Below are 12415 nucleotides of genomic sequence, written 5' to 3'. Positions count from 1 at the left end.
ACTTCCGCCCACTCCCCCAAAGAAATCACAGCCCCCGCCCATACTCTGTGACAGGACTCGCACTCTTTCCCCCCCCCCAAACACCCACACACACACACTTCCTGAGCCGAGAGCACGCTCCCCCTCCTTGGAAGGACACATACCCCACACTCGCAGAGATCTCGGACTCTGACCTTGCAGCAACATGGCAACAGAGACCGAGAGTACATTCAGCAACTCTCCAGCAGGTACTGTACTGGGACTGACAGCCTCTGCCTGCTCATTGCAACGGCTTGTTGCATGCAGGGGATTGTGTTTAAAATAATCTTATACTCCAACTGAAATTGCGATCAGTGTGTGCGAGGTGTACATCTGTTCAGGGGCTGAAGTTCATATTTTTCGTTTGCTTTAACCGGAATTGCATCTCCTCGAATAAGTTTTGTTTGTTTTAAATACCGCGTGTTGCCATTTTTCTGTACTGTACTTCCACTTAAAAGTTGTAGGGAAACATTTTGCATTGCCACGTGCTGTGATGGAGTGTTACTGTTTGGTGTATTCCCTGGTCAGTGTGTATTTGGTGATTTTTGAGAATTGAACTTTTTCACACTCTGCTTCGGAAGGTACTGTATGTTTTAACCCATTAATCGCCGCGCGGTTGCATGTGTTTGTGTAAACCCAGAACTTTGAACTTTCACGGGTTTGTAACTTTTTTCGCCACCCTGTCCATCCCAAAAAAAAACAAAATTGGCCTTTAAAGAATTAGAATGAACTTCGTGCACCACATATATCAGAAAGTTGATGGTGGTATTTGTGGGAGTGAAAGGAACCTTGTATTTGCGTTATTATATCTGTATTGAAGAAGTTTACACTTTAACAGGTACAACACTATATTACTTTAATGTAATTCAGATGGCAGTAATTGCCTTGATGGCTAGTATGGTTTTGGCTGAAGCAGTTTGTTCTGCAGAATATTGTTCTGTTTTCGAATAATACCGTGTGGCCTTTATTGCATGTTGGTATGCCTAAACTGGACTCCCTTCCAACCATGCAACGCTGTTCAATAATGCATGGTAATTTTAGCTCAATTTCTGAAGGCAGACTGGAATTTGCAACTATCTGAACCAAGTTGTTATGTAATTGAGATTCTATTGTTTAATAAAATTTTATTTTAATACGTTTACAACAACATTGATGTGATTGGATGAAACAGATCATATGATGCATTCATATGCTCACGGTTCTTGTTTCCCAGCAGATGTAGCAACTCTATTTTGTCTGTCACTGCTGAATAAATGATGGGACTGAGTGGGGTTGAAGGATTGATCTTCTAGTCACTTAAAATGGGGGACTCAAAGCTAGTTTAATTCATATTCTGTGACAGAGGGTCGTGTCTCTGCCAGGTTTTCATACTTCACCATGCGTTGCCAGTCTGTTCGCCTGAATCAAGCCCAGTTTCCTCCAGTTAAACACTGGAAATTTCAAGACTGTAATCTTCCATTTTTAATGCTTCCCAACTTCATACTTTGGTACAGTCAGATCTGGAGGAACTAATGCTTTGCACCAAGTTCCATTTGTTCATTTCATTTTTCCAACATTTATATATTGTCCTGTAGTCCCTAAAGACCTCTGGAAAAAAATCTCTCAATTCTTAAATTCTTATGTGATGTCATCCCCATTACCTCTAACTTCTTCTACCCTTACCGCCCTTCACAAAACATTACATTTGTCATGAACATGTCTTGGCAGCTGATCCTTTGACGCTAAATAATGGATTTTCCTTCTTGAATCTTTTTTGTTTCTGCCTTCACCACCCTCTCCTTTGCACTCCTCAAAACTTATCTCTGACCAAGCTTTTTGTTACCTCATCTAATATTGACTTTTCTCTTTTTATCCTTTCATTGGATGTGAACTTCACTGGCTATGCCAGCATCTGTTGCCCATCCCTAATTCCCGTTGAAGGAGCTGCATTCTCGAGTCGCTGTAGTATGTGGTGTTCAGGTACACGCAGTGATGTTAGAGAAGGAAGTTCCACGATTTTACCCCAGTGAATACATGTAAATGGTGATGAATTTCCAAGTCACAATGGTGTATGCCTCGGAGGGAAACATGCAGGTAATGATCAGTGGTGCTCCTGTGCATTTTTTGTCCTTGACCTCTATTACCTAGAAGGAAGCAGATTTGCAAGGAGCTGTCACAGGTACCTGTGAGAGTCGTTTTGGTGTATCTTTAGATGATCCATGCTGTTGCTACTGTGTGTGTTAGTGGTTGGGGTAGTGAATGTTTATGGTGGTCTTTGTTAATTTTTGTCTGAATAGGCTTCTGCATAACACTTTGTCAAAGCTATTTATGCAAAAGCAGCCTGTCTCGTTTGAAGGAAATTTTGAAACTTGCCCAAAAGTAAGCTGACTTTATTTTTTTTTTAAGAAATCTCTTGACATTTACCTCTGGTAAAGGTATATCCATATCTATTTTTGAAGAATTAGCTTTATGATCTATTTCACTTTGCGTGCTCAAATTACTCCAGAAAATAACCTAACCAGGCTGTGTGTCTCAGATATATGAAAACTTGGAGGAGTAGATCATTTGTCCCTATAAGTCAGCTATGTCATTTGACATGGCGGCTGATCATCCAACTCAGTCCTTCTTCCTGCTTTTTCCCTATTCTTTGATCCCTTTATCCCTAAGAAAGGTATAGAACTCCTTCGTGGATAAACAATTCAACATTTTGGCCTCAACTGCTTTTGTGGCAGAGAATTCCATGGGCTCACCACTCTCTGGGTGAGGGAATCTCTATTCATTTAAATAGCCTACCCTATATTCTTGAACTATGACCCTGGTTCTGGGCTCCCTGGTTATCGGAAATATCCTTCCTGCATTTACCATGTATAGTCCAGTTAGAATTTTGAACACAACTTTGATCATTTTGTTTATTAACTTCAGCAGTTATTCAGCCTGATGTTTTTCTGTTCCCTCATTGATAGGCTTAGTGATTTCCATGCCAATTAATTCCAACAATACACTGTTTAACTTGGCGTGTTTTTCTTCTGTCTCTGGCATTCCAATTGGAACCAATGTTTTCCTATTTCAGACTGCTGTTGCAGCAACTGGCACATGCTCCTGCCTATCTACTGTGTCTAAAGGGTTCAGTGAGATAAGCTTCAAAACCATTCTCATAAGGTTGTGCTGAATGAATTCTCAAAATGGTGGTGATTTTTCATGTTAGCTTTTTGTGTTGATTTAGTAGCAATAGTGTTGTTAGCATACAAATTCACCTAGTTCCTGTGTCTTGTTTGGCCATTAAGCTGAGTAATAGTCCACTCTACTGTAAAATTAGTCAACTTTTTTAAGCTTCAGCTTTTTAAATAAATGAACTGTTTAAATTAATGCTGTTCCTCCAGTAGTGTTTTGAGTTTACAAAAGTCTGTTTTTTTGGATATGTGCCTCAACATCATTGAAACAATTAAACATCCTTTTTGGCCTCGTTCCCAATGTGCTGAGTTGGAGTTACAGTTCTGAGTGATTTGTCTCATGGCAAGAAGCATCAACTAACTAATCAATTCGGCCACAACAGTCAAACATAATTCGACCCTATTAAAGAAATTTGTCTAACAGGAAGTACGTCTATGGTTGTTATCATTGAGGTATTGAAGCCAGTTATCTTCATTCCTGCACATGTAATTCAGTAACTGAGATGATAGTCTTCCTCCTGAAAACAAGGCTGAGATCACGGACTCACTATGGAATTTTGTGGATGTAAGTTTTTCATCCTTTGTTAAAGGAGACAGAGTTTTGTTCATTATCAGTTTTTTTGGGCTTAATGTGGTCCAACCTTTTCTCTCTATAACTTCCATTACCAACTTAGCACGAGGAATTTCCGTCTGTCACCTTTCAGATAAAATATTGAAAGTCAAACCTTAGTTAATCCATGCTGGAGAGGTTTACAGATTTGTCGTTTGTTCATGATTGGCAATACTTGAATTCACATGCAAGTTCTCCATAAATGTGAAAATTCAAGTCTCCAGTCATCAATTTTAATGCATCTGAAATGTGAAATTTCGAGCTGTGCACAAACGTGCAGATAGTTTGCTCAACTTTAATTCAGTGGAGTGCGTGTTTCAATGAGAAATTAAATTCACTAACTTGTAGTTATCCCACATATCAGAGAAAATGCTTTGTTTCTGGCAGTGCTAGCTATCTTAATATTTTCCTTCTTTTTGCATGTTTTTCACCTGTAATAATTTTCTTCCTCCTCCCCATGCACAACACGAAAAGTATTCCTGGTTGCTGTGCTGTCCCTCCTGAAACCCATAAGTTCAGCTGAGGCTGAACTCCGTGTTCATGTGTGTGAATTTGCAACTTAATAAAATTTAATAATTAACTGGTGTTGTAGCATTTTAATTGAGTGAAAAGTTGTTGGGATGTATTCTTTTAAATACAATGCTTGTACAAATTATGGGAGGTCTGACCTTAGATTACCAGCTTAAGAGTGTAATAAAGCTTTACTGCTATAATTAAGAATGGTCCGTTAGTGATTGTGATGGTGTTTCCTCTGTACAGGGAGACACCTGAAAATTGTTAAATAGCACAATATCCAGTGATTTAATAGCTCTCTATAATTACTATTATTGCTAAAACTATGAAGCAGGCTTGCTGTGAGGGTCTGGTGAAAGTAGGTAGTGGTGAACCTTTGGTTGTGTCATTGAGGTATGCTCATCCTGAGGTTGAATTGAGCAGATAAATCTGTGCATAGTTTTGTTGGTTGGAACCAATTCATAGATGCCATGGTCACATGTCATATTTCCATCTTGCATCGTCAGTTATAAGGTTTTAATTGGGAAAGGAATGGCAAAAGCTAAAACTCGAGTTTAGAATGCTTCTAAAATTGTATAGAGTGAGACTAGACCACGTAGGTGGGTCGAGTTAGCACTAGAATTTTGAAATCTTGATGGAGGCAAGAGTAACAGATAAGTTCCATTGTAAATGTTGTTTGAGGGATGAATGAGTAGACGATTGATTTTTGATTTCAACTCTGTGCATAGAGATGGAAAATGGGAATTATTTGAACATGGTACCATTATATTGAAGGGAGTTCAACAATCTCCTGGTGGAGAAGCTACAAGTGAAAAAGAGCCTACCTATCGGACATCTTTTTTACATGCATGCCTAGATTTTATTAAATGTGTAAATGTTTGTAATTCATTGCTAATGGAGGTGCCTCAAGGGAAAGAAACAATATGATATAGAGAAGATTTCTGACGTGTACTACGTAAAGCTGTCAAATAATTATTCTAAACCGTTTACTCTTCTTAGGAAAGGTATGTATTAACAAGTGAAGTCACCATAATCCCAAAGGACTGTAGGGCTATGCTCTCATTAGAGCGAGACAGAGCCGACTGGTGGTGCGTTTAACCTGAGGTCACCACTCTTCCGGTGAAGGTGAGGTTGAGAAAGTGGGATCTTCGTTGTAACCTCAGCCGATGGCAGGACACACTTTTTTGGCATTGCTGTGCATCGCAAACAAGCCTTCCATCCAACTCAGCCAATCAACTCCCAGGAACTTAGGATAGGAAACATCCAAATTGCTCTCCAAAGCATAATCAGAGTGGATGATGACTAATTGCTTCATAAGGAGTATGTTTAAAAGGAGAGAGAGAGATAGAATAAGAACAAACAGAGTTTATACTACACTTGCATTGTATTTAATGGCAGTGTGTGCTGAGGGCAAGTTTTGTTGTCGAGAGTATCATTGTGTATATGTCCTAAGAGTTTGATATTTTTAATAAAAACAAATCTCCCCTCTAAAACATGGTTTGCATGATCTTTTTTTTCTTATTGGAGGTGTTTTGTGGTTTTTCTTTTAGACAGAAGACTAGATGAATAGCTTGGAATTTAGTTTTGTAGACTGTGTGAGATGTAACTCAGGAGCTAGGCATGCTGTAGCCAGTTGAAGTCAGATGGATCATTTGCTGTGTTAAGACTACCATTGTCACAGATCTTGCAGGTGAAAGTATCAACTGCCAATGGTGTTAGTTGGTTGTGCTAATCTCCACCGTAAAAAGTACACTTTATATGGTACTTTTCCTAAATGTTGAACATCATTGTTGACTTAATGGCTCAACTTGCTGTTTCAGAACTTGACAACAGTACTAGTAACATGTTGTCTGGAGATGAAGATCAAACACAAGCCATTATGCTACCAAATGAAATCAATGGGAATTGGACATCACGTGAGACATCCATTCATGAAGCTCGACTCAAGGCTAAAGCCAAAAGACGTTTGAGGAAGAACTCTTCTCGGGATTCTGGACGAGGAGATTCCCTCAGTGATAATGGGGAGAGTAGTCGGAATGTTGTTCCCACTAGCCCGAAAGGAAAAATGTTGGACAGGAAGTCACGGATGGGAAAAGGAAGAGGACTGCCCAAGAAAGGCAAGTACTTGAGGTTTTATTTTGGAAGTGATTAGCATTCAAGGATGCACTTTCTAAACAAAGGAGTACTTTCTATACATTTTGAGGAGGAAGACGTGGGTGGAGTGCTGAGGTAAAGTCTTGCAATATATTTTTTAAGCAGGAAAACGTCAGGCCACTAAGCTCTATGGCATCCTTTCATACTGATGTATCTTGCAGGCCGCATTCTATTGTTGTTTGCTTCAGTGGGCTTTCATTAGTAACAATATTCAAAGCTCTGTTATCCTGATTATGCGTGACTTCCTTTCTTGGTCTTTAACTTGTAATCCTGTAGCATTTGAAATCATCTTCATGGTGAACAAATTGTCTGTATTATCATTTGTTTCTTTGGTATGAGATTCTCCTCAATCTTTTTTTATTTAGTATGTTAACTTTTTTTCAATAGCACTATCTCAATACCTGTCTCCTGCTTCCAGCCTACCCATGTAGTGCACTCCTTTTCCATGACCATGCACTCCCTATAGCCATAAACACAATTTAAGAATAACCATGATGTTGGACTGAGGTGTACAAAGTTAAAAATCTCTCAACACCAGGTTATAATCCAACAGGTTTATTCTGAAGCACTAGCTTTCAGGGCGCTGTTCCTTCTAACTTTGTCCGCCCCTATCTAACTCTGGCTCCTCCACATCATGACTTCTTACAATGTTCCCCTTATCCAGATCCCAAGATCCATCTCTGCAGTCCACGTGTGAATCAATCTCCTTCAATATTCTCAAATCCAGTGCCACTCTATCAATTTCCCTCTGCTCATCTAAAAGGTCCCATGATGGCCATGCTTATTCTGAAATTTAAAAATCACACCACACCAGGTTTATTTGGAAGCACTAGCTTTCGGAGTGCTGCTCCTTCATCAGGTAGCTGTGGAGCAGGATCATAGGACACAGAATTTAGAGCAAAAGATTACAGTGTCATGCAACTGATGTGATATATTGAACAAATCTAGATTGTTAAGTCTTTCATCTTTTAGAATGGGTTGCAGGTTTTAGTTCATTTGTATGTAAATCCCCAAACTAATTTTACGTCACATTCTTGAGATAACTTAAGGTTTTATAAGAAAAGGTGACATTTCAGCTCAGGCACTGTATTAAAGATGAGGTCAGAGTCTATCTGTACCCCAATCTTGAGCCAGATTAATTCTATTTCCAAAGTAGGAATTTATAAAACATTACATGGGTTGACTGCTTGCAGGTTGTGTGCTTTTTGAGCAAAATCGAATGTATCTGCAAATGCAAATTCACCCCATTGCCTTGTATATGTGTGTGTGTGTGTATATGTATTCGGAACCCATGAGGATGGCCTCAAGCAGGACCTTGGGTTTATGTCACACTACAGGTGACCCGACTATGCTATACACACACACTCACACGCGCTGTTACATATTCCCAAACTCACGCAGGCCCTCATATATACACACTCTCTCATACACACATACACCCCCCACACTTACACCCATGTGCACACCCTCTCACAGGCTTATACTCCATCACACTCATGCACACACTTTACCAAGCATGTGCACACGCGAACGCACACTCTCTCATGTGCACTCTATGTGCTCTCACTCTCTTCATGTCATATTTTATACATTCCAATTTTGGAAATAGAGTCAGTCTAACTCAAGATTGGGATACAGACAGACTCTAACCTCGCACCTTTAATGCATTGTTTGAGCTGAAATGTCACCTTTTGTTATAAAATCTGAAGCTATCTCGAATGTGACTTGAAAGAAGTTCTGGGATTTGCATGTTAATGAACCAAAACCTGCAACCCATTCTAAAAGATGAAAGGTTTAACAAATACCTCTAGATTTGTTCAATATATCGTATCAGTCGCATGACACTGTAATCTTTTGCTTACAATCCTGCTCCACAGCTACCTGATGAAGGAACAGCACTCTGAAAACTACTGCTTCCAAATAAACCTGTTGGACTACAACCTGGTGTTGTGATTTTATTTTTAACATTTGAAAGAAGTGACAGTCATGGGTTAATGACAAAATCTTTTTGTACAATTGAATACATTGGATTCCTTATTCAGTTTATTTTGGATGAGCTTCTGGTTGATCCTTTTATGGATACTGTCTCTACCAGCCACAAAATGGCTGGCCAAAGCTGATGTCATTGCTATGTCTTAGCAGGAATTGTATTTCCAGGAAATTGTGCAATTCAGTATTTTGATTCAGCTGGTAGGAAACAGCAATTTGCTTTTGTAGATAGCCTAGGTTAGTAATTCCCTGCATTCTGGATCAATGGTTCTGGAAGAGCACAGCAGTTCAGGCAGCATCCGAAGAGCTTCAGCAAAATCGATGTTTCGGGCAAAAGCCCTTCATCAGGAATATTCCTGATGAAGGGCTTTTGCCCAAAACGTCGATTTTGCTGAAGCTCCTCAGATGCTGCCTGAACTGCTGTGCTCTTCCAGCACCATTGATCCAGAATCTGGTTTCCAGCATCTGCAGTCATTGTTTTTACCTTAGTAATTCCCTGCAGAACAGGAGTTTGTTCATTAATTAGATAAAGGTTTAATATTAAAAAAATGTGTTCTGGCTGAATGAGAAACAGGATTTTAGGGAGAAAATGTCTAAGGTTGGGGGCTATACTTTGATTTGATTTGCTTCCATTACACAGGAAATCTAACTAATTTCAATGTCCGTTATGTTACAGAATCATTTGAGCACAAGCCTATTTCATTTGCCATGCCTGCAACAATTCTTCAAATGAACAATACACTAAGTGCTATTTATAGAGTCAGAGAAGATGTACAGAATGGAAACAGACCTTTCAGTCCTACTCGTCCATGCCAACCAGATATCCTAAATTAATCTAGTCCCATTTGCCAGCACTTGGCCCATTTCCCTCTGAACTCTTCATATACCCATCTAGATGCTTTTTAAATGTTGTAATTGTACCAGCCTTCACCACTTCCTCTGGCAGCTCATTCTGTACATGCACCACCCTCTACGAGAAAAAGTTGACCCTCAGGACCCTTTTAAATCTTTCCCCTAAACCTATGCCCTCTAGTTTGTGAAAAGATCTTGTCTATTTATCCTATCCATGCCCCTCATTATTTTATAAATCTTTTACGAGTTCACCCCTCAGTCTCCAACACTCCAGGCAAAACAGCCTCAGCCTCTCTCTATTGCTCAAAACTTCCAACCCTGGTAACCTCAAATCTTTTCTGAATCCTTTCAAGTTTCACAATGTCCTTTCAATAGGGAGACCAGAATCTCATTATCTCCATAATTCAGAACATTTTTCCTTTTGAGATTCTGATCCAATTCCAGTTGAATGCCTCAATTGGACCTGTCTCAACTATACTCTGATGCAATGTGTCTCAGATCTTAACCACTTGAAAATGTACTTTCTTGTGTCTCCATGTTTCTTTGGGCCTGTTAAATGCATGCCACTTGTTCTCAAATTAGTATATGTGGAAGCTTGTGATATTTGACAGATTTACTTTCATTGTGTTGCATTGTAGTTTTACCCTGTTACCAGCACTCAGTGGTAGCTGGTGAAAGCTTTCTACTGGCCTGTCAATCCCACTTCTGCCTTTCACTCAATTTGGTTTTAGTTCCAACAGTGATCCTGGGCCCTCTGGTGCATCCATTGCTTCCAACTGCTGTCATTCTTGCTGGCATTGTTGGCATGATGTTCTCTGATTGGCGGATGTCTTAACAGTCAGGGCTTGCACCACCAGGTCCCCTCGTAGGGAATGCCTAACAATGGACAATCCATAGAACTGTCCAGGTTTAATTGCCAATTCTGTGATCATTGAGAGAGACCACTGTTGACATGACCAAATCCTAACCCAGGAAGAGCTTTGCTTTCAGAAGTGGTGCATGTGCCACTCCCTCCTTGTAAATGCTTTACAGCATCTTATTTAACCTTTCAAAGTATCTGCAGCATAAACAAGTAAATCTAAATGGGCTGTTAGCTATGTTGTAATTTGATAGTAACAGATGTGGGTACATTTTATTATGGATATATTTTTTCCATTTGGTAACATTTATTAAAGGAATGGTTGGTTCCATGAGAGAAATGCTTATAGTCTGGAGTCAAAACCAATTCAAAAAAGAAACTGGGCAGTAGGTATTGAGACTGGGGAATGGAATACCCTAACTTTTTTGCCCCTGTTATCCACATCAAGTGCAATGTGAGTTAAATACAGGCTAATAACTATCTTCTCTGCCTGAGCCCTGAACTGGAATCTTGATCGAAACCTTAGTGACATCTGAATCATTTTAAATCATCTCATCAGTGTACCTTTTGTGTGATTATGGGTCATTTTGTTGTGAATTTTAAATCAGTGTGGAGCTTTGCTGAAACAGCTGTATATTTGCTAAGATTGTGGATAGGGATTATGGGTACAGTGAATGTGGAGAAGGTTAGCAGGGGAAGGGCTAAAATGTTGAGATTAAGTTACTGTATATTCAATTGTGTTTGCCTAAATGGAGGGCTCATAATATGTGAATGGAAGCAAGATTCATCATGGGGGTATTTTGATGTTTAGTGCAGCTTGCACTGAAAGGTGGAATTAATGATGGGTGCATTCTACAATTTTTAATTCACTAACTTGTAGATCTTGACTTTAATTATTGAGAAGCGCATATTGTAGTTGGATAGATGGAGAATTTTATGGAAATACACTTTTCGGATGTTCTTTACGAGTTACTGCAACTATCTGAAAAATTCAGTTGTTTTCTTCATTCAAGAAGATCATAGAAATTTAAAGTTATCAAGCTGTACCAGCCAGTAAAGAAAGATAATAGCAAATCTTGTGGAATGCTTGAATGTTGTATGTTTTAAAATCATATAAATAATTCCTGTAGTGTTTAAATTCTACAGAGTTAAGGTTTATCTTTTTGCTGTAGCTATTTTTGCAGGAACCATATTAGTACAGTCCATGTACTAACTGAGCATGAGTTAGGAATAAAGCATCTTTATTGCTGGGTCTCTGCATTGTAAATTTTGTCGAGCTTTTGCTTAGTTATCCTGCCAATAAATTTATCTTACCTTTATGTATAAAAAGGAAAAGCCAGAGTGCACAGTTTTTGAAACAAATTGCAAATTAATTTTCAGTGACAGCATCTTGAAATTAGAGCTGGTTGTACTATTAAAATGCAACTGGAATTAAAGAGACTGGTCAGATTGGGTAGCAGTTACTATAATTTGTGGTGTAAATTCAGTCACTGCCTGGGTCAGAATAATTCTGATTAGAATCCATTTTAAACTGTGCTTCTGAAAGCTAACTTTTTTATTACAAGAATGTAATTACATATTTTGCCTTTTTTATTTTTCACTTTATTTTATTTAACATTCAAATTCTGTTGGTAGGTGGAGCAGGCGGGAAGGGTGTTTGGGGGACACCTGGTGAGGTGTATGATTTGGAGGAAGTGGATGTCAGAGATCCCAATTATGATGAAGATCAGGTGAGTGAATTTTAAGCATCAGATACATAAATTTTTCAAACTTTGGTTGTTCATAGTTTAACCTGTAGTTAGTTCTATTTCTTCCCCCTTATTTTTCAAACTTGTGTTCCTTTTTTTAAGCAATTAAAACTATTTTGCAGGATAAAATATTTTCTATGACTTGTGAGATGGAAATGGGAATCACCAAGTTTATCCATGCTTCTTGTCTTGGGAGGTGGTTAATGTTAACTTGTTATTCCCATAGTAGTTCTTGGAATGTGATGATGATGATGGCTCTCCAGAAACTGGTAGAGTTTAGAATTGAAGTTGGTTCTTCATACTAAATGTGACCACTTTGCTTAATCTATCCTTCCACTAGCACAACTCCCAACCTTCTCCAACAAAACTGGATAAATGTAGTTCCTAGACTGCAGTGAAATAATTAATCTCAGCCATTAGTGGTGATGGCACTGTAATAAATCTCCTGTCCTATAACTGAAGATTGACTGAGGTACTGATCCAAAGTGATTTTTCCAGAAGTTGAACAAAAGGAATATTGGTG

General features: G+C 38.9%; 1 protein-coding gene across 4 annotated transcripts in view; it reads left to right on the top strand.

Moving 5' to 3' along the window:
* Positions 1-19: 19 nt before the first annotated feature.
* Positions 20-12415, top strand: part of pdcd4b (programmed cell death 4b) — a 47919-nt gene continuing 35523 nt past the window's right edge. Inside the window, exons 1-3 of one of the 4 annotated variants that reach the window (XM_043713096.1) lie at positions 20-227; positions 6111-6407; positions 11780-11874. In XM_043713096.1, coding sequence (XP_043569031.1) covers positions 185-227; positions 6111-6407; positions 11780-11874 — 435 coding nt within the window. In that variant the 5' untranslated portion in view covers positions 20-184. Of the gene's footprint in view, positions 228-476; positions 600-2068; positions 2092-3710; positions 3733-6110; positions 6408-11779; positions 11875-12415 lie in introns of those variants that run through there. The other 3 variants (XM_043713097.1, XM_043713098.1, XM_043713099.1) reach the window with 3 other exon arrangements.

This window comes from Chiloscyllium plagiosum, chromosome 22, assembly GCF_004010195.1.
Source record: "Chiloscyllium plagiosum isolate BGI_BamShark_2017 chromosome 22, ASM401019v2, whole genome shotgun sequence".
Classification (NCBI taxonomy): domain Eukaryota; kingdom Metazoa; phylum Chordata; class Chondrichthyes; order Orectolobiformes; family Hemiscylliidae; genus Chiloscyllium; species Chiloscyllium plagiosum.
The sequence above is the reverse complement of the archived record's forward strand: the minus strand, read 5'-3'. Positions and strand labels throughout refer to the sequence as shown.